The sequence below is a fragment of the Rattus norvegicus genome, chromosome 1 (assembly GCF_021556685.1).
Source record: "Rattus norvegicus strain SHRSP/BbbUtx chromosome 1, alternate assembly SHRSP_T2T, whole genome shotgun sequence".
Taxonomy (NCBI): domain Eukaryota; kingdom Metazoa; phylum Chordata; class Mammalia; order Rodentia; family Muridae; genus Rattus; species Rattus norvegicus.
This window is the reverse complement of record NC_141534.1, coordinates 248,505,030-248,526,788: the sequence shown is the minus strand read 5'-3', so window position 1 is coordinate 248,526,788 and position 21,759 is coordinate 248,505,030. Positions and strand designations below refer to the sequence as shown.

At 44.0% G+C, this 21,759-nt stretch overlaps 1 protein-coding gene and 1 long non-coding RNA gene across 8 annotated transcripts in view; one reads left to right on the top strand and one right to left on the bottom strand.

The window, feature by feature from the left end:
- The window catches only part of Myof (myoferlin), a 148,396-nt gene that overhangs the window by 48,987 nt on the left and 77,650 nt on the right, over positions 1-21,759 (top strand). For all 7 annotated transcript variants that reach the window (XR_015628477.1, XR_015628479.1, XR_015628476.1 and 4 more), the window contains 11 exon segments: positions 5,223-5,389; positions 5,910-6,038; positions 8,661-8,723; positions 8,798-8,848; positions 10,437-10,467; positions 10,917-11,032; positions 11,722-11,848; positions 14,972-15,075; positions 18,075-18,143; positions 18,418-18,461; positions 20,767-20,849. Coding sequence is in view for 3 of the 7 variants with exons in the window: in NM_001354115.1 (NP_001341044.1) it covers positions 5,223-5,389; positions 5,910-6,038; positions 8,661-8,723; positions 8,798-8,848; positions 10,437-10,467; positions 10,917-11,032; positions 11,722-11,848; positions 14,972-15,075; positions 18,075-18,143; positions 18,418-18,461; positions 20,767-20,849 (984 nt within the window). In the remaining 4 variants the exon portion in view is untranslated.
- Positions 1-21,759, bottom strand: part of LOC100911555 (uncharacterized) — a 76,095-nt gene that overhangs the window by 38,257 nt on the left and 16,079 nt on the right. The window lies entirely within an intron of this gene.

Below are 21,759 nucleotides of genomic sequence, written 5' to 3'. Positions count from 1 at the left end.
ATTCCGCCAGTCAGCTCGAATGGAGTGTACATTTCTGTTACCAGAATGAGCTATTTTTAAAAGCTCACATCTATTTTTAAAGAACCATCTGTTCGATGTGTACTTTGCCCAACTAAAGAGAAGCGAGATTCATTCATAGCCTGACTCTGGCATTTCAAAGCTATCTCATTCCTGAATAGCAAATGTGCTTTCGCTGGAAGGTAAATTTGGTCTACCTCAGAAAAACAATTACTGATACCTGGACATGATGCATGCAGAGATAGAAAGGCTGTGCTTGGCCCCGAAGAGCTCACAGTCACTAGAAAGATAAGATAGACTTAGTAACAGCAGCCCAGCAAACATAATAAATTCTCCTCCAAAGAGAGCCAAACAAGTTATTGCTTGTTTATCCAGTCACCTTACATTTACAGGCTCATGAGGTAAGGTGTCTGCCACTGGCTTACAGCTTGTGCTACCAAAGGCATATGCTTCCAAGATGAATCCTAAGCCTGGGTCTCTCTTTATGCTTGTTAAATTCTTTTCTTCAATACTCTGTGTGTGTGTGCGTGCCTGTGTGTATGTATGTGTAAGGTAACATGTCATAAGTTTCTTGGGCACTTAACTGCTATTTACCCAAGAGTTGGAATGGAAAGATAATGACTATCTTACGGTAGCACACAGATATGACTTCTAACATTTTAGAAGCCCAAACACATAATCTAGATGCAGTGATGATCACTGTAAGAGGCACTGTAAGAGGTGTACTCAAGAGGCAAGACTTTGCCACAAGTTTAAGTCCAGCTTTGGTTCTATAGAGTGCTGGGTCAGCCAAGACTACATGGCAAAACACTGTCTCAACAAACAAACAAACAAACAAACAAACAAACAAACAATGACAATAATAAAAAGCCAGGTAGAGTAGGACTGTAATCCCAGCGTTTAAAGAGGCAGTAGGAAGATCATAGCTTCAAAGCCAGCTTTGACTGCATAAAGAGTTTAGGACCAGCCTGGGATACATGAGACTATATCTAAAAAAAAAAAAAAAACCCAACCAAACACACAAACAAATAAAACAATGATGAAAGAAACCCAGAAGTACTATAGTTAAACATCCACTGACATGTTACACTTTTGTGCTTTCAAGTTTCCTCTTTTCATGTTCTGTATTGCATTTCTTTGGTATAATTCTTTCTAAAGATGTATGTATTTATCTATCTATTTTGTGTATATGAATGTGCTGTCTTCATGTATTTCCTCATACCAGAAGAGAAAATCAGATCCCATCACAGATGTTTGTGAGACCTCTATGTGAGATGTTTGTGGTTGCTGGGAATTGATCTCAGGTCCTCTCGAAGAGCAGTCAGTGCTCCTAACTACAGAACCATCTCTCCAGCCCCCTGTGTATTGTATTTTAAAACTTACTCTAAAGATAATGTTACCAACCCATGGTTCTGGCTTTACAGTGACATTCGTTTCAGAGTCATAAACTTCTACAGACACTTAACCAGACTTCATCATAAGAAGCTGGATTATTATCATAAGCAAAGAAAGGCAACATGGTAGCAATAGGGAAATGGTAAATGATGACCAAAGGGCTGGCAGAGAAGAGGCTTTTCCAGAAACGCTGTTTCATTAGGAACAGAAAGTTAAGTGGGTCGTGGACCAGTGAGTGCTTGGACAGAAAGAATAGAAGTGAGAGGCTGACGGAGACAGAAGAAGGCCGAGGTGACTGGGCAAACACTCTTCCTCAGTTCATCCCTAGGCGGCCAGTCTACACTGGGAGCTGCTGTCAGCCTCTCCCACCCTAGCAGTGTGAGGGCAGATGGGGATGCTGGAAGCAGGCAGGGGATGGCCTGCAGTTGTGATAACGTGTGCCATCGTTTCCTTGAGGAGAAGAGCAGGATGCCCGGAAAGAGCAGAGCAGTTGTCATCCCTCAGGAGATAGTTAGGGTGCCAAAAGCTAATGTGACTGTAGCTAAGGTGTCTGAGCTCTGCCAGCTTTTCTGTGCTGAGTAGGAACTGTCCCCGTCACCAGGACTGTGTATAGTGGCAGTCTTCAAAAACAGTACTGCTGAGTTTCTGGGAAGAAGATAATTCATTTGATTGGCTTGCTGATGTCATGATGGGGGACCGTTCCCGGGTATGAATGGAAACATCACTGGTAAAGTAGGAGTCAGATAAAGAGCTACTAGCATTTGAGGAAGGGTTTGACCAAGTAGCACTGTCATGTTAGGAAGCAGGATGGCATTTGCACAGGGAACTGTGAAAAGGGAGACACAAAGAGAGAGGGAGAGGAAGAAGGAGATAGAGACAGAGAGATAGAGACACAGAGAGACATAGAAGGGGGGCCATGAGCACTCTGAGCTACGATGAGTCAGCAGATCAGACTCTAAGCAGTGATCCATTCTCTATTGTCAATCTCTTTGACCCTCTGGTTCTTGAAACTCCAGGGGGACTGGATTAAATGACACAGAGGGGTCTCTAACCAGGTAGTTCTATTTGTTGTTGTTTTAAGGTAGGGTTCTACTCTAGTCCAGGCTGGCCTAGAACCCACTGTGCAGTACAAGCCAGCTTTTAATAGCAAAAGGAGATGAGATCTATTTAAGTGTGATAGTTGGTCTGAAGTTGGGAGTCAAAGGTATTTCAGGAGAGAACATGTATGTTAATAGAATGGTTTGTTTGTAGCTGAAAAACAGGGAGAAATTTGCATCAGGGCTTTGTTATCTCAGTGAAATGAGCAGGATTGTTAATGGAGAATGATGCTTTTCAGGGAGGAGTAACTGGTGGGTGTTGAGGCTGGAGGTGTAGCTTGGTGATGGAATGCTTGCCCAGTTTGTGCACTGCCCCAGGCACATTCTCCGCAATGCAAATCATAGGGGTTGGAAACATGACATGACCTTGGTGGCTTATGGTAGCCATCTCAGGTCAGGAGCCATGAAAAGAAGTTTTGGAAGTGATGGAGATAGCCAGGAAGTCCCTGAGACTAAAGCTTGTGAGACTGGTCAGGATGGTGTGTGCCCTTCTCAGCGGGGTTGAGCTGTCTAGGTGCAGAGGGAGAATATGATGCACAGAGTTGAACATGCATGCGGGTAAACATGCATGAAGAAGAAGAGGGGCTGAAAGGTACGCAGAACAGCCACAATGGCAGTCCACAGTCTCTGAGAACCTAGGAGATACTGAAGAAATGAAGGGGGTACCAGGCAGGAAGGTGGTATAGGTGGTAAGGACTGGGGCTGCCTGTGTGGAAGAGTTGACCAAACTAGGAAGAATCAAGAGATGCCTTCTCTGGTGGGTTGAGTAATGTCCCTTGAAAAGCCATGAGTATGTGAAATTTCAGAACCCATCATTTGGAAACACTATGCGTATGTGGTTGGTCAAGATGAGGTTGTCCTGGATTATGGCAAACTTTAAATCCCGTGACTGGTGTCCTTAGGAGATGAAATAAGGGCACTCAGATAGGCAGGGAGTAGGTCACATGACTGCAGGAAGTGATTAAAGTGATTGGCATGGTTGCTAAGGACCATTAGGAGCCACTGTGTGGGAAGAGGCAGGAGGACTCTTTCCCAGATGCTTCATGGAGTATCTGCCAATACCTGAGATTTCACTCTCAGAGTCAGAAGCTGCCAGAGAACATGGCTTTAAGCCACCCAGTTTGCAGATCTTCGTTAGGATAGTGCTGGGAAGACCTACACCCATTCAGTCAGCAGTTCCCAGCCTGGCATTGTTCTTTGTCATCATGACAGAGACAGTCACTGTTTGTAGCTCTGGGTCATATCCAAAGCTCGGCCTCATTCATGTGTCACGCCAGCATAGGCACCAGCACGTTGGTGAGGAGACGGCTGTGCAGAAGGGGTGTGTGCAGCAGGGATTGGTGTTCCTTTCTCCTTCGTGGAACACTTACTGATGGTCATCCCTGAAGAAGATCTTCGGAATCCAAAGGTGGAATGGACAAATGCTGCTTGTTTTCATCCTCTAAAATGTCTTAGATTATAATCTGTAGATAACCAGGAGTTTGGAGTTTTGGTGTGTGTGCGTGTATGCATGTGTGTGCATGCCCATGCTTGTGTGTGTGTGTGTGTGTGTGTGTGTGCATGCCCATGCTTGTGTGTGTGTGTGTGTGCGTGTGTGTGCATGCCCATGCTTGTGTGTGTGTGTGTGTGTGTGCACGCGCGCACGCGTGTGCTTGCACAGCTAGAGGTCAATGCCTGAGGACTTCCTCAGTTTCTCTCTATCTTATTCTTTGAGATGGGATTCTCACATTGAGAGTTTTTCACCATGTCTGTCTTTGAGTCCCTCAGCACGAGTGTATTTTATTGACTAAGTCATCTTCCCAGTCCCTTTTTGTCTCTTAAGAAAAGAGAGGCTAAAGTTTGTCAATAGATATCAAAGATTTAGTGACTGAAAGAGAGGGAAGAGGTGATAGACAGAGTTGAGGTTTTTTGTTTTGTTTTGTGTTTTTTGTGCATTTGTTTGTTTGTTTGTTTGTTTGGAGAAAGAAAAGTTTACATGTAGTTGAGGGTTGAAGGTGGGAGGAAGGTGACAGTGAGAAGGAGCCACTGGGAGACCTTCAGAGTTGGAGGACATTTGTGGAGAAGGATCTAAAGGACAGCAGAGAGTGAGGACATTACACTGCTGTGTGGGAATAACTTTCTCCCTTGAATCTGTGGAGTGACTGGGGGGTAAAGGAAGGGACAGATGGGTGTTGATGTCACAAACAGAACGACAAGAGGAGGACGTGGCTGTCATGGTGCTCAGCAAGAAAAGGGCTATGAACTTAAGAAGTTGAGCAGGTGGGATTCCAACATGGCTCCTGGGTCGGTCTCTAGAGGAAGTGCAGTGAGAAGCAGGGCATGGGGGGTGGGAGGTGGGGGCTTGAAGTTTATCTATGCATTTGGTTCTCCATGGCTATCTTCATTTCTTTAGTCCCTTTTCTCAGGCTGGCTCCTGAGGTAAGCACTTGCCCACTCTAGCCAGTCCAGGCCACAATATCTCTCTCACTGTCCTTGTGCTGTCTGGCGTTCTCTTGTCTCTGAGAAGACGATCTGATCAAAGGTCTCCTAATACACCATGAATGCATTTTCTGAAAGAAACTGTGTCTAAACACCAAGGTCCCAGTCTGTGCCACCAAATCATCTCCTTTACCTGCTACCTTGGGAACAGGACAAGTCCAGAAGACCAGGGTGCTAGATAGACAGTCGCAGGCTAAGGGCCATCGCTAACTGGTTCCCCTTTCTGTATTTCAGAAGAAGAGGAAGAAGACCAGGGGGATGAAGACAGGGTAGATGGCATGGTCAGAGGCCCTGGACCCAAGGGGCCATCTGGGACAATGTCAGAAGCTCAGCTTGCTCGGAGGATCACCAAAGGGAAGAGCAGCCGGAGGATGCTGTCCAACAAGCCACAGGATTTCCAGGTGGGAAGGGCTCTGCTGTTCCGCCACCCCCTAGCCCAAGACCCAGCCACTGCTGTGACATCATGATAGACATAGTCCTATGGGCAGGGGTTCATCTACTGAAAAAGAATATAAGGACATGGACCCAGAAAGGAGAGTTTCCTGTCTATAAGCCTGAAAAGTTTAGTCACAGTAGACAAGCAGCTTCAGAGGGATGTAATGGGAACTTTCCTTTCCTCTGAAGTAGGTGGGGGCTAATTAGCAAAGAATAACAGCAGCTCAGGCACCTGTTGCATTTTTCTTAGCTCTCAGTGTTAGTGCATCTCAGGGCACTTGAAGACCAGGCAATGGGCCACAGTACTGGAATCTCAGTCTGCCCTGCTTTCCCAGGCCAGTTCTCCTGCTCAGTGATCAGAGACGGGCCCCTTCCAGACTGGGAGGTAGCTATCCTTATGAACCAGAGGGCTGAAATGACACCCAGGAATTCCTTTGAACCACACACTGGAGAAGCTTTGTTAACAGGACCACTTTGTGCTTGCAGATCCGTGTCAGAGTGATTGAAGGCCGTCAGTTATGCGGCAACAACATAAGGCCTGTGGTGAAAGTTCACGTCTGTGGTCAGACACACCGCACGAGAATCAAGAGAGGGAACAATCCATTTTTTGATGAGGTGAGTGGGTTGAGAATGCATGGCCCTGCTCACCCAGTCTGTCCTGTTTGTACACATCTTCTCATGCCAATTTCACCCAGTTCACAGAGGGAAACACAAGAGCTAAGAACTAGAAACTATAGAACAGGCATCTGGTGTTAAGCACAGAGCGGTCAGAGCCGCGTGGGCTTGACACCACCTAACTAACATCTACTGATTTCCAATTACCCATGTCTTCCTGTCATTTCTAGTTTCCTCCTGGGTCCCTTTAGCCTGGTGATGTCCCTTTAAGTGTGATGTTACCTCCATCCATCCTTGCTCCTTCACATTACAGAATGACTCTGAATGTTGACTGTATCCCTGTGCAATTCAAGAGGTGTCAAAATTTGCTTGGCTACAAAAATATTTCATATGAAAGAAATGCCACATGAACGAACAATGCAGCCTGGTTCTGTTGACTTCTGTGACACACTCAAAAGTGCTTAACGCTTTGCCGGTCATCTCAGACGCCACAAAACCACAACTGGGCATGAACAGAAACAATGTAGGAGCCCCTCGGAGGCTAGCTGTGCTATGCTTGGGAGACTCAGCTCTGAGATTCCCCATCCTGGGCCTTTCCTAATCTCTCTTCTTCCTATAGCATTGAATCCCAGTCCCGATTCTGGCTTTGTCCTTATTTCCTATCTATGTTCATAAGAGAAACCAGTTTCTTCTCTTCTGCCCCCTGTGTCTTGTCTTATTCAAGTGAGGAAAGGGACGGACCCCATTTTCTTCAAACCTATACATCTTAGACTGATAACAAACAAAAGCTTATAGATGCCTCTAGCTGCCAGTGACTGGGGCTTTAGAACGAGACATGTCGGTTAAGGCTTTCGTGATATGGGCTCTGTGTTAGCTAAGCTCCTGTGAAGAGTACAGCAAGGATCTCCATCTTCCTTAGACTTTCATATTCATCACCTTAACTAAGTCATTAACTTGAATATCATCAATAACACAATGAGATGACATAGATACCTTTTATATGTATCTGTGGTGCCAGAGACTGAACCTGGAGCATCATCTGTACTAGGTGTACCCTGAGCTATATTCCCAGGCCCCTCCCCCTTTTATAGGACACCTATGCCTTGATAGCACAAAAAAGCACCAACCCACTGTGTGTTGTGGATAATATGTCAGCAGCTATCAAACTATTGGAATAGACAGATGAACAGACAGACAGATGGACAAACAGACAGAATTTTTTGGTCACTTTCACTTTGTACCCCAGGCTGGCCTGAGATCTTGACTTCTATACCTCAGTATCTCAAGTGCTGGGATTACAGGCATGTAACAGTATGTATTATGCACTAGCTGTGGAATATTTTATAAAGCAATTGGTCCCTATAGCACTAAAATAGAACTATTCTAGATAAAATGAAACTGAGAAGCTAGGATATCCTGATGCAGCTGTGATCTTTGTGTGGATCCTAGATTTTGGGAAAAAAATCCGAGAATTTTTGTTTTGAAACATACAGAAAAATCTTAGAATTGATTACATATGTGTTGATTTGGGGGATGTGATAACACCATTGTGATTATAAAAAAAATAAGGTGCCCTTGCTCCTATGAGACATGCACAAATACACTTTGAAGGAAGAAATTACCATGATATCTAACCTTTCTTTCAAATGATTCAGTTAAAAATCAAGAAAGAAAGAAAGAAAGGAACAAAGAAACAAAGAAAAAGAAAGCAAAAAAATAAAAAAAGATTAGCCCTGTTTTAGGTTCTCTGGATGTTTTAAGATGGCCATAGTCAGAGTAGGAACTTATTTCTCTTTCCAGTTTGTAAAAATTATTATAAATCTATTTTCCTTAAAAGGAAAACAAGACCTCTGGGTGGTGGTGTTGGTGCACACCTTTAATCCTGGCACTTGGGAGGCAGAAACAGGCAGATCTCTGTGAGTTTGAGGCCAGGCTGGTCTGTAGAGTGAGTTCCAGGACAGCCAGGGCTTCATAGTAAGACTCTGTCTCAAAAAAAGAAAACAAAAAATAAGACAAACCAACCAGAAAGACGAAACAAATGTCCTAAGATAGTAACAAAGATAAAAAGTATCGGTTTTTTATTTAAAATATTTCTACAAAAGAAGTTGGAGAAAGTGGTTTTGTTTTAGTAAATACTAAATTGTTTTTGAGTTAAGGTCCTCATTGTGGCCCAGGCTACACTCACTGCGTAACTCAGGCTGGCTTCCATCATGGCAGTCCTCACACCTCAGCTTCTCATGTGCTGGGAAATGGGTGATGAGGCCTGACTGAGAAGGAGTTACCACAAGTGAATGGGCAACATTTTCCTTAAAGGCGTTAGACAGAAATGATAGAACTAGGAATGTTAGTGAGCTGAATGGGCATCCCAGCCGTCAGCACACACTTTGGTCAAAGAGGCCATGCGGAATAATCTAGATCCTCACTTTAGTTAGGGCTAAGTGAACAAGTTAGCTAATGCCCGTTATTCCTTGGGTTTTCCTTTGCTAGCACGGGGAGATGGGTAAGTGCTCACACAGCCATACCTAATTCTGAAAGTGTTTAGCAGTTTTCTAGACAAGCCAGCCCCTCTGGACCGGAGTCACTAGCTAATAATGTCTGATGTGTTCTGTGTTGTTTTGACAGTTATTTTTCTACAATGTGCACATCACACCCTCTGAACTCATGGATGAGATCATCAGCATCCGGGTAAGGGACACAGGAGGAGGACGCTGCTCACTGAGCACTGGACACTGTCCGCTCACCCTTCTCCTTTCTTCCAGGTTTATAATTCCCACTCTCTGAGGGCAGATAGTCTGATGGGGGAATTTAAGGTGAGTAACAGCATTCTTCTTTCAATTATGTAAAAAATGAGAACTCTGTAGGGAATCTGATTCACGGCCGGTGACACACATGGCGGTGACATCTTAGGGTTCTCCATAAAGGGCAGACACCATGATTTTTGCTGAAGGCTTCATGGGTCTTGTCCACCCTAAAAGTATAACACGAATAGCATTGGTGTGTCCCTGGAGGCCTTTGCTGGTTTCTGTCTGTGAATGGAAGCAAAGTCATTCGTACAAAGGACGGGTTAGCTTGATGCTGACAAAAAGCCCCACAAGTAGCTCTGTTTACCAGTGGCCCCAGAGTTCTGTCTAAAAAGTGAAATCGGGCAAGAGAAGCTACATGTTTTCAAGTAGTCCTCACTGTGTGGGCTCTTGACTGACACCTCAGCAGTTCTCAGAGGATGAGCTACCTTCTGGAGGAAGAAGATCTGGTCACTAACATGCTTCTAAGACGGTCTGGTCCAGGCAGACTTCTGGTCATACTCTGCCTGTCACCTGGGTTAATTCTCTTAACCGCTTTGATTCTTGGTTGCTTCATCTGCAAGATGGATTCATCATCATGGAGACACGTGAAGACACCATGGAACCGTCCAACCACCGGTTAGATTAATATTCACATTAGGAATGACTGAAGAAGAAGGAAGGTTGGACGGGATCAGGCCAGGTTATTTCTTGTAGGGTGATTAATGGTCCCAGTCTCTCTGGCGCTTTCGACGTGGAAACTAAGAAAGTCTTAGGCAACCTGGGACATGCTAGTCACCCTGCTTTCATGGTTTCTTCCAACCCTAAATCTATCTCATTCATTCAGTAAAGATCCATTAAGACTTTTCTTTTTTTAAAAAAAATGGATATTTTATTTATTTACATTTCAAGTGTTATCCCCCTTCCTGGTTTCCCCTCCACAAATCCCTTATCCCATCCCCATTCCCCTGCTTCTATGAGGGTGCTCCCCCACCCACCCACTCCCACCTCACCTTCCTAGAATTTCCCTACACTGGGGCATCGAGCCTCCACAGTACCAAGGGCCTCCCCTCCCACTGATGCCAGATAAGGCCATCCTCGGCTACATATGCAGCTGGAGCCATGGGTCCCTCAATTTATACTCTTTGGTTAGTAGTTTAGTTCCTGGGAGCTCTGGGGGCGTCTGGTTGACTAATATTGTTCTTCTTCCTATGGGGTTGCAATCCCCTTTAGTTCCTTCAGTCCTTCCCCTAACTCCTCCATTGGGGTTCCTGTGCTCAATCCAATGGTTGACTGCAAGCATCTGCATCTATATTGGTCAGGCTCAGATAGAGCCTCTCAGGAGACATCCATATCAGGCTCCTGTCAGCAAGCGCTTCTTGGCATCAGCAATAGTGTCTGGGTTGGTGGCTGCCTATGGGATGGCCATTAAGAGTCTTCTACATGTTGTAATCAGGCAAGATGCTGATACAAAGTGGGTGAGGTGGTAATTTAGGTCTTGAAAGTTTAAAAAGTAAGGGCATCGAATCTAAATATAATGCATTGTGGTTTTTTTTTTTCTTTAAAGTGACAAGACTGATTCTAAAATCTATTTAACTCATTTTTAAATTTTCCCCAGATTGATGTTGGATTTGTTTACGATGAACCTGGTAAGTAATGTCCTCCCCCATCAACTTGAAGTCTCAACTCCTGCTAATTCAGAAGAAAATCCTAGAGCTTTAGGAAATCTCAGAAGAAATGTCTTTTCAGTGGTGGGCTCAAGCTAAGGGCCTTGTAAGTGTTAGGAAAAGGCTCTTCCATAGAGCACACCACAGGAATGAGAAAACAGTCTCTGTAATGTGGAGGATGCCTAACAAGAACAAACAGTAGCTGAAAACGAACGTGGATGTCTAACACTCTTAGTCTTAACACGCATAAACAGGCGATGTCTTTGTCTTGTGATGATCTCAGTCACCCTAGGATGGGAAGGCGGGGCTAAGGTGTGAGCAGAGCATGAAAAGGAGATACCGACTTGTGGGCTTGCCTGGAGAATTGGAGTGAAATCACTATCCTGCCAGCACACCTTTAGAGTGTCCCTGTCCTTTTGCTCCTCTGTTAGGCCATGCTGTCATGAGGAAATGGCTCCTTCTCAATGACCCAGAAGACACCAGCTCAGGTGCAAAGGGGTACATGAAAGTCAGCATGTTTGTCCTGGGAACCGGAGACGAACCCCCAGTGAGTGCCTCGGCCTCTACTTTCTCTTCTTAAAAACGTAGCTAAGCAGTGCGCTGGGAAATGGAGCTCAGATCACAGATTGTCATTGCAGCTTGGATTCCTTCCTGGTGCTTCCTGGTATTTGTGGTCTTTTTTTTAGGGGGCAGGGGTGTTGAGTCAGGGTCTTATACAGCTCAAGCTGCCTTCAGATATAGTTCTGTGGTTAAGGTTGGCTTTGAACTTCTAATCTTCTGCCTCTACGAGCTATGTACTGGGATTACAAATGTGCATCCCAGGACCCAGGAGTAAGTATTTAATTCAAGAAATATGTGTTTTTAAATACTTCATTGTTTTCATTAGAAAGGCTTGAGATCATCTTGCATGCAAAGATTCATTACCTCATCCCTTTCTTCCACCTGACGGGTTACTGATAGTTTAAGAAATCAGACGGCAGGCTAGAAACAGGAATAGGCCAGAGAGAAACCAGAACACAGGAATACACACACACATCCTCAATGCTGGCTCTCATGAGACTACAGGAGGATACGGAAACACTGAAGCATTGATATTGTAGAGGATTTTGAGGCTGAAAGAAAATCAATGACTGAACCTCTAGGCACCAAACATTAGAGATCATAATGGAGGCAGCGCTGGCTTCTTTTAGAGCTGCCTCTTCTTTATGTGTGATTTTGATCATGTGTCTCTTATAGTCTGAGAAACGAGACCGGGACAATGACAGTGATGACGTCGAGAGCAACTTGTTACTTCCAGCTGGCATTGCCCTCCGGTGGGTAACCTTCTTGCTGAAGATCTACCGAGCTGAGGACATCCCCCAGAGTATGTATTGCTTTAGTCACGCATGGAGGTGAGGTGGGAGGTTTCCGTAGTCTTTGAGATGGTATGTGTTGAACTCGTACTCTGAATACTGATGGATGCTCCTTCTATAAGGTTCACCTCTGAAAGACCTTCATGGATTTATTTCCATTCTTCTGGCCCCACTGAAAGTTTCTGAGCAGCTTCTGGGGCAGCCATTGCTCACCTATGTTTCTGTCTTTGGTCCATTTTGCTCTGTCACTTTTTCCTTCCATATTCTGTTTTTCTAGAGACTGCTAAAGAGGTGAGCAGTCAGTGCTTCTATCTCAGAGGACAACTTGTCTAAGTTCATTCTCTCCTTCCATCATATGGGTCTTGTAAACAAGGGGGCAGTGAAACCACTGAATTGGACTACTCTGTGGGTAGAAAGAAAGATTTATTGGGAACAAACTGCAAAAGCTGTCTCAGGAAAGAAATGTCAGAAAGGCAGGCATATTTTTTATGCTGTCAGCAGGGTGGGGTCTTTGAGCTGATATAGGCTGTACAGATTGACCCAGAACTAGATGCCCTTGCCATTGGGAGGCGATGTTTGAAGGTGGACTGTAGTGTGATTTATTTTGTGTGCCTGGCCCTTTAAGGGTTCCCCAATGTCTAGTCAACTAATCTCATAATACAATAGAGACATAGTTGTTGCCTCTGGGAACAGAGGAGGATGTAAAAAGTCAGTAGAGGCTGAGAGAGATTGAGTAGGGAAGAGTAGAATTGGAGAAGGCAGACGAGTAGTCTAGGTGAGAGAGTAGAGGTAGAGAAGACGGTCCTAGAATAAAGAAGATTGAGTCCGGCTAAAGAAGAAAAGAGATTGAGCAAAGTGAAAATAAGAGACTGTTGATCCAGGAGAAGCTGAACTGAGCCAGAGAAAAGACACTGTTAGGACACAGGAGAACCCACACAAAGTAGCAAAACAAACAAATAAAAGCCACAGGGACTAAGGGAGATTCCTGGTAAGCAGAAGCCCATCTGTAGGCCTCTGTTCACCCAACAATGATCCTTCTGTTTACTTGGCCAAAGTCCTGTTTAGGACATTGTCACCAGCACTGCCATTCGGGGGTCCCAATTTGGACCTAACAGACCTCAGGGATCAAGCTCCGGTTGTAGGGCTTAGTGGCAAGTGCTTTATTCACTGAGCCATCTCTCTGGCCCTACCTAATAAAAGTGTAAAATTTTGTAACAAAAATATGTTTATGGTTGGACTATAAAATATAGCCGAGCAGGTCCAGGAAGACGGCTCAGTAGGTCAAGTAGTCTTGCCTGCTTTGCAAGCTTGACCTGATTTCAGGTCCCCAGAACCCATGTAAAAGCTAAGTGTGGTGGCTTGTGTCTGCAGTGCTAGAACCCCTAAAACAAGATAAGATGCGAAGACAGGGTGCTACCCCTGAAGCTGGGTGGGCCAACTAACCCGAAGTACATGGCATAGTGGCAAACAACAGGAGACACCCTGCCTCAAAAACAAGACAAATGTTAAAGATCGACACCTAGCATGGTCCTCTGACTTCTACCTTCTAACACAACACATGTTGTGGAATGCATGTGCCCTCGCACGCAAAACATGTACACACACGTATGTGCATACATAATATAACAAAAGTAAGCAAAAAATGTTTTAAGAAGTGTTGAGCTAAGTATAGTCTTGACAACTATATTTGTCCCAACTGTATTACGAGACATGTTTACTGAGAGATTGGACAATTTCTGTATTTTTTTATTAAATATATTTCTTTACTTATATTTCAAATGTTATTCCCCTTCCTGGTTTCCTGTTCAAAGCCCACATCTCTTCCCCTCCCTCTTCCCCTCCCCCATACGGGTATTCTCCCCATACATCCCCCTTACTGCCCCCCCCAAATTCCTCTGCACTGGGGGGTCCAACCTTGGCAGGACCAAGGGCTTCCCCTTCCACTGGTGCCCCAACAAGGCTATTCTCTGCTACATATGCAGTTGGAGGCCTGGGTCAGTCCATGTATAGCCTTTGGGTAGTGGTTTAGTCCCTGGAAGCTCTGGTTGGTTGGCATTGTTTTTTTTTATGGGGTTGCAAGCTCCTTCAACTCTTTCAATCCTTCCTCTAATTCCCCCCAAGGGGGTCCTGTTCTCAGTTCAGTGGTTTGCTGCTAGCATTGACCTCTGTATTGGACATGCTCTGGATGTGTCTGTCAGGAGAGATCTATATCTGGGAGATTGGACACTTTTAAGCAAATGAGTTAGAAAGATTCCGTTCCTAAGGACCAAGCTGCCAGCCCAGCGTCCTTTCTGCCTTCTCTGCTGGGCTCTAGGGAGCAGGATCCTTTCCCAAGTTTTCCAGGGGGCCGACGACTGGTGCCCCAGGATTTGCTTCTTTCCCTGGGAACCCGTCTGTCTTTTCAAAGATTCTAGAATGTTCCCATTCCATCTTTCTCTTGGAAATGTCTTCAATAGATTAAATTCAGCTTCACATTCTTCTTCCTACACTGGCCCATTCAATTCATTCTGTGCACTTTGGAGTTTGTCGAAACAGAGACACTACATTTGTAATGCATCACGTGTGAGAACTATGCTACCTGTAAGTGTATCGGCTTTTCTTGTAAGTTCTCTAAAATGTTAGTTGCGGGCTGGAGAGATGGCTCAGCCGTTAAAGGCTAGGCTCACAACCAAAAATATAAAATGTTAGTTGCTCCTGTAACATTTTGACCTGATACACATTCTCCAAATTGTACAAAGACCTGAGTTTGACAACTGTTTCTTACCCTGACCAAATGGATGTTGGGAAAACTATTTCATCTTCCACGAATGATCTATTCTTAACATAATAATTTATTAGTTTATTTTCGAGGCTCTCTTGATTATTTTAAAACTTCACAGGTAAAAATTCTCTCTCTCTCTCTCTCTCTCTCTCTCTCTCTCTCTCTCTCTCTCACACACACACACACACACACACACACACACACACACACACACGAGACAAAGAACATTTTTGCTGCTAGTTCTAATTACCCTGGAGAACAATTCTTCCTAAATCTCTTTCGATGCATTGGGGTAATTTTAAATCATGTTGGATGACTTTCATTGTTTCAGAAGAGTATGTTTAATGTCCCTGTGTGCTTCCTTCCTTTCCAGTGGATGATGCCTTCTCACAGACAGTGAAGGAAATATTTGGTGGCAATGCTGATAAAAAAAATCTCGTGGACCCTTTCGTAGAGGTCTCCTTTGCTGGGAAAAAGGTTCGTATGTGATCTAAATGTGTGCATCTCTTAGGACAGACATGTAAAGTACTTTGATTTTCCTGGCAGTGAATTCCTAGTTATCTTTGGTAAATAGTCCCTGGTCAGTGAACCACTCTGCAGAGACCCTGGCTATCTGAAGCTGGCTATGCCAGGCTCGTCCACAATCTTATTTCGGGGTAAAAAGTATACAGGACTCAAATTAGAGAAATTCTCATCTTTTGAAGATTAGAATAGTGAGATCAACACTGGACTGCTGTAGTTATCTCTCAGGTTAATTTCCTCAATCTTGGGCAAAATCCCAGCCAGCCACTAATTATTCCTAGCCTTCATTCTGTTGCTGGGATAAAAAAAAATCTGACCAAAGGCACCATAATGATGGGAAAGTTTTGTTTCAGCCCACAGGTTACAGTCCATGCCTGAGGGCAGTCACACAGGGATTTAAGCAAGAACTCAAATCAGAAAGCACACAGGAACACAACTTGCTGACTCAGTCTCTGGCTGGTCCTCAGGCTTACACTTAGCTAGCTTTCTTACATAGCCCAGGATCACCTGTTCAGGGAATGGTGCTGCCACAGTGGTCTGGGCCCTTCTATATCAACTAACAATCAAGACAATCCTCCACAGACATTCTCATGTGCCAGGTTGATCTACATAATTCCTCAAAGAAGACCAATGGCTCTCATACTGTCGTAATGCTGTGACTTCCCCCCACCATAAAATTATTCCGTTGCCACTTCATAACTAATTTTGCAACTGTTATGAATTATAATGTGGATGACTGATAGGCAACTCCTATGAAAAGGTCATTCGATTCCCAAATGGATCTCCATCCACAGGTTGAAAAAAAACACTGCTCTACACTGTGACAGTCAGAGCTTATAAGGACACCCACAACTCCTGACTCTCATCGAGCTACTTACCTTCCATGCACTAACATGTGCTGAGACAGAATAGAGCAGAAAAGCCCTCTCTGGAAAAAGTAGAGTGACCGTTGGTGTAGAAGAGACCATATCCACCATAGAGACGGTCCAAGATGGAGCTTCTATCCCATAGAGTGATATGCCCTGGACAGTTACAGGAACCAAGAGTCAGCACCTTCTTTGTGCTGACTTTCTTTAAGGAATCCTTAAACAGTACCCATGTGAGCACACAGGATTTCCTAGGAGGGTTGTTGTAGACGCAGTGGGAGCCCCTGCCCCTGGGATAAGGCGAAGTCTGATTTGAACTGTAGACTTCACAGTCAGCCACAGTCCCTGACTTCTGAGTTTCCTAAACTGTAAATGTGAGTGCTAACGATCTCGTAGGGTCTTTGAGTCGGTTAATTAGTTTAAGAAGCCATCTGCTTTGTGTCCTGGGGATGTGGAAATGAGTGCATGGACAGCGTTAGTTCTCACAGAACCTAGAAGACGCAGACTGTCTTGATCTGTTTTCTGTTGCTGGAACAATATACCTGAGGTGGAGCAATTTGTAGAGCAGAAATCTATTTGGATCATGTTTTTGAGGCTGGAAAGTCCATGATCACAATGTAGATATCTGCTCAGAATCTGGTAAGGACCTTCTATTTCACTGTACCGTGGCAGAAGGACCCGTGACACGAGAGGGTAAATGTGACAGTTCAAACCTCTCTAATAATGCCACCATGAGATTTCCCCACTCTCCTGAGCGCATTGTTTCAATTCCCCCCCCCCAAAGGCCCTACTTCAAAATTCTATGCACTTAGGAATTTCAATATTATGTTTTCAATTTGTGAGCTTTGGGGAGTACATTGAAATCATCACGTGATCAGTCAATGAGCAAAGGAGAATTGAACAATTTTAGTCAGCGCTGAGAGCTACACAGAAAGCAAAGTGACAGCAAGCGATAGATGTATGAATACGCATTCATCTGCCTGTAATGAATGTGTGTGTGTGTGTGTGTGTGTGTGTGTGTGTGTGTGTGTGTGTGTGTGTGAAGTTACCAACTAGGACGCCTTGGATGAAGTAACATTTGAGCAGAGGCATGGATGTGTACTGATCCCAAGGGCTCCAAGCAGGAAGAGGAGCAGAGGAAGAGGCCAGGAAGGAAGCCTCCTTTCAGGGAAGGAAAGCCTGTGTGGCTGGAGGACAGCAAGCCAGGAGGAAAGTGAGACATTCAGGCAGCAGGGGTGGGCTAGGGAGGGCTTCATGAGGCAGAGAGCTCTGAACCTCATCCTGAGTGGACTTGGAGGGCTCACGGTAGAGTGGCATCAGAGTCAGAAGGCAGGAAGGAATTAGGGAGTCATAGAAACCATGTGTGGATGCTTGTGAGCAAGTATGTCAGGAGCTTCATGAAGAAATGAGGGTCAGGATTTATTGACAGGTGGGTGGGATCCGGGGTTGGGGAGGGTGTTGTTCTGATTGGCTGTAAGCCTAAGCAACTGACTGGAAATGCCAGACAGGAGTAATCTGGAAGCTGGTCAATTAATAATCGTGAGATTCTTGTCTAATAGATGCTCAGTAACCTCAGTTCCTGTTACATCCACCTATTTATTGTCAGAAAAAAAAATAAAGTGCAGGTTTGAAGTGTGGATGTACATGCTCTGTGTGTACAAAGCCCTGGTTCAATCCAAGTCACCGAGACAAAGGGGAGGGGTCAGGAGAGTGGAAAACAGAGAGGAATTGACAGGAAGGAGGAGAGAGAAAGAAGGGGGCGAGAGGAAAGGGAAGGAGGAAGGACAGGAGAGAGGAGGAGAAGGAAAAGGAAGAAGGAAGAAAGGGACTGAAGAATGAGTGGAGGAAGGGTTTACAGGTTACTAAGTATATAACTAAAATGTAGATGGACCATTAGCATCATAATCAGGCACACACACACACACACACACAAGGTTTACAGGTTACTAAGTATATAACTAAAAAGTAGACCACTAAAGTCATAATCACACACATGCACACACACACACACAACACACACACACACTCACAGAGCTGCTAGCAGTTAGAACTGTGACTACCTACTGTTTTCTTTGGTGATTTTTGCAGGTGTGTACAAATATTATTGAGAGAAATGCAAACCCCGAATGGAATCAAGTTGTCAATCTTCAGATCAAGGTTTGATTTTTCTTTTCTTTCATAAAAACTAAGACTGTGGGGGTGGGGAGAAGAACTCTTTGAGGGGGGACTTGGAGATGGGGGCAACATTTGGGATCTAAATTGATAGAATAACTATATTATTATTAATTATACATTATTTATAAATAATTATAAATAATACATTAATAAAATGAAAATTTTAAAAGTAATAAAAAAAACCCTAAGAATATTGACTCCACTAGTTACAGAATTAATGGAGAAATAATTACCATTTTCTGTTTCTCTTTAACAGTTTCCTTCCATGTGTGAAAAAATAAAACTAACAGTGTATGACTGGTGAGTTGCAATTGGGTTGGATTTAGCATTAACGAGTTAAACATCTGGGAACCAAGTGCATCGCATTGACCTATCTAGTCCCTTTTGGTGTATTTGCCATTCTTCTACAGGAAGGCTAAACCTGGAAGTGGGTGACACAGGGTTCTTTAAAAAATAAAAACAATAAGGCAATAGTAATAATAATAGTAACAATAGAAAAGACTTTTCAGGAAAGTTGTAGAATTCTTGGATCAGTTGTTCATAAACCAATTAAAAGAGATAGTCACCTGAAAAATGCTCAAATCCTTTAGGGTATTCAAAATAGACCAGAACTAGAGTAAACCAAGTTTTAGGAAGAATCATCAAAATATCTAAAAACAACTCTTTGTTATTATTAAAAAGGAAAATTGAGAAAGTTGCTTACCTGAAGTGGGGAGAAATTCATCAAGTTAGGCCTTGAAGTGGGGAGAAATTCATTAAGTTAGGCATGGTAGCACATGCCTGTGGTCCTAGTACCAACAAGGCCGAGGGGAACTGTGAGTTCTAGGCTATCCTGGGCTACATAGTAAGGCTCAAGAAAAGGGGAATATAGAGGGAAGAAAGAGGAAGGGGGAAATTTATTGAAGAATTCTTACTAGACCAACCTCTCAGAACCAACCAGTCACCATAAGACCATTCATAGAATGTCCTTGTTGGATGGGGTGTTTAACTGACAGCACTCAGCCCTCTGAGGGAGAGGTGCAAACACGGTCATCTTGATCTCCATGGTAGCGCTGTGGGGCAGGGACTGCTCTCAACTTCACTTTACAACAAGGACACTGAGGCTCAGAGGGGCCACGTAGCTTGTCCACAAACACATAGTGAAAATGGACCCGGCTGGGCTCATATGTTGCGTGGTAACCCCCACGTTTCTCCTTTGGTCAAATGCATCTGACTTTCATGTTAGGATGACAGGCTAGGGGAAGGAGAGACTTTGTGACCACATCATAACAGAGCTGCAACTGAGATCTGAGAACAAAATGTCCCCTTCTTTAATTTACATTAAAGTTTCAAGGCATAGGGGATCCCCAGGTTATATACTACAAGGGATTCCAGGGCCAGAGGGATCCTTGGGAGTCTGGGTTTAGCTCTGGTTTAATGGCTTAGGTATCCACTCTGGCCTACTGATTCTAGAGCTGGGTGTCTGCTGGGTGAACCATTACAGCATCTCCTATGGTTTCTATGAATGTGGGCATTCCTGCCCTTCGCTGCCCCCTTCAGAGCATGCGAATAGCTGAGGGCACACAGAGGGTCCCAGTGTCCTTGGGGGATCCTTGGGACCAGATCTGAGATTGCATATACTGAAGGGTATTTGAAAAACAAAGGGGAGGCTAAGGGCCCTAAACCTATCTGAAGAGGCAGAAAACATTCAAGCCCATGTTTATGATTTAATAGCTGTACATAATGGTTTCCTAACAAATTACTTGACTTGGTTGCTTCCTATAAGATATTATTCTATGTCCTTTCCCGCAAACACAGAGCCTTAGGCTTCAGAAAGGGCATACCACTCTATGGTTAAGGAATAAAAGGAATGAAACAGATCAATGTTCGTAGTACATTCCCAAACCTGAAGCCTCTCTAGGACGCCTAAAGAAAGGTACACATTCATTTTTGTACTTGTAGTGAATATTGGCAAAAATTCTCCACAATGTAGGGAAGATTTAAGTTTTAGTCAAGCGGCTGTGCTCTGGTAAGCAACCTCTGTCATACAGTAGGTGCTCAATACACATTTGAATTTAATTAAAGAGAAACTTTTTCTCTCTTTGATAGATCCTTAGATAAAGCCCATAATACTCGTTAAGCCATTTTAAGCACCATAAAAATTGCCATAGATATGGTAAGATATATCTGACTATTTTACACAATATAATTACGGCCCATTAATAAATTCGTAATGTAACATCATATTACTAATCCATTCCTTTTATAACAGTGACGTCAGTTGGGGCCATTTGAAAATCTCCTTCCTCTTTTCTGGCTAATCTCAGTTTCATGACATCAGAATGCCTGGTCTGACTGGACCATGGTGTCTAGAGAGGCGAGAGAGTCATCGGCATTAGACCTGCAGGTGTAGTTGTGTGTACTCCTGGCCTCTAGCTGAGGTTTCCTGAATGGAGGTTGGGCAGATGAGGGTGGCAAGTTTCCACACAATCCTTGAGTACTATAAGGTCTGATGCCACTGGACAAGACAGTTTTTGAGGTCTGGAGTCTTCTAACTCTCGGTTAATATTATTGAACTAAAGCTATAACTTCACAGGCGGAGGATGTAACCTCTTGTTTTACACAGGGACCGGCTTACCAAAAATGATGTAGTTGGGACGACATACCTGTACCTCTCTAAAATTGCTGCCTCTGGGGGAGAAGTGGAAGGTAAGCGACCTGAGGACCAGAGCCAAGCAGGACTCAAAGCTTCTAGGACAGAACAATGACAGTCACAGTGCTCCAGCAGTGCAATGGTTAGCGAGCAATACTTACACGGAAAGCACGGGCTATGGCAGTCACTTAGAAATAGGCTTGATGCCTTAAAAGGAAAACGCATGTGGGTTGGATGGCCAGGACTGTGACCCCAGCTACAGAGGAGACTAAGACAGGAGAATCACACATTTGGGACCTGTCTGTGCTACACAGGAAGTCTCTCTCCAGCCTGGCAACTTAACAAGACCCTGTCTCAAAATAGGAATGAGAGATAAGGAATGAGGCTGGCAATGTAGCCAATCATTAGAGTACATGCCTAGAGAATAAAGTACTGGGTTTGATCCCTAGTATTCACACATATGCACACACATACATAGACATACACACACACACACACACACACACACACACGGTAAGGCCAGTGAGCCATGCCAATGATGTCTTGGTGATAAACAGCAAAATGACTAAGAATGGAAGCAAATGCCAAGTTACAAATTTTTAGCTCTCTTGCTCCCATCCAAACCCTTTTTGCCAGGAGCTGCTTTAGAACTGTCTCGATTGTCAGCACAGAGTGTCCTCAGACGGCTGTACCTATTGTTATGGAGCGATGCATATCTAAGGACTAAAGTAAAGAAAGGAAAGCAGCTAAAATAATAATTGAAAAAATGAACACAAGCACACCAATACCTGCAGCTTGAGTTTTGCAAGGGACAGTATATTAAACATTATATATTATATATATTATATTAATTATATTATATTATACTGAGTAAAGTGAAGTAATTTAGAAGAAAATTTGTCTGGAGGAACTGAAGTTTTTTCCTTTTATCGTCGTTACGTGTTCTAAGAGCACCGGTGTTTGAAG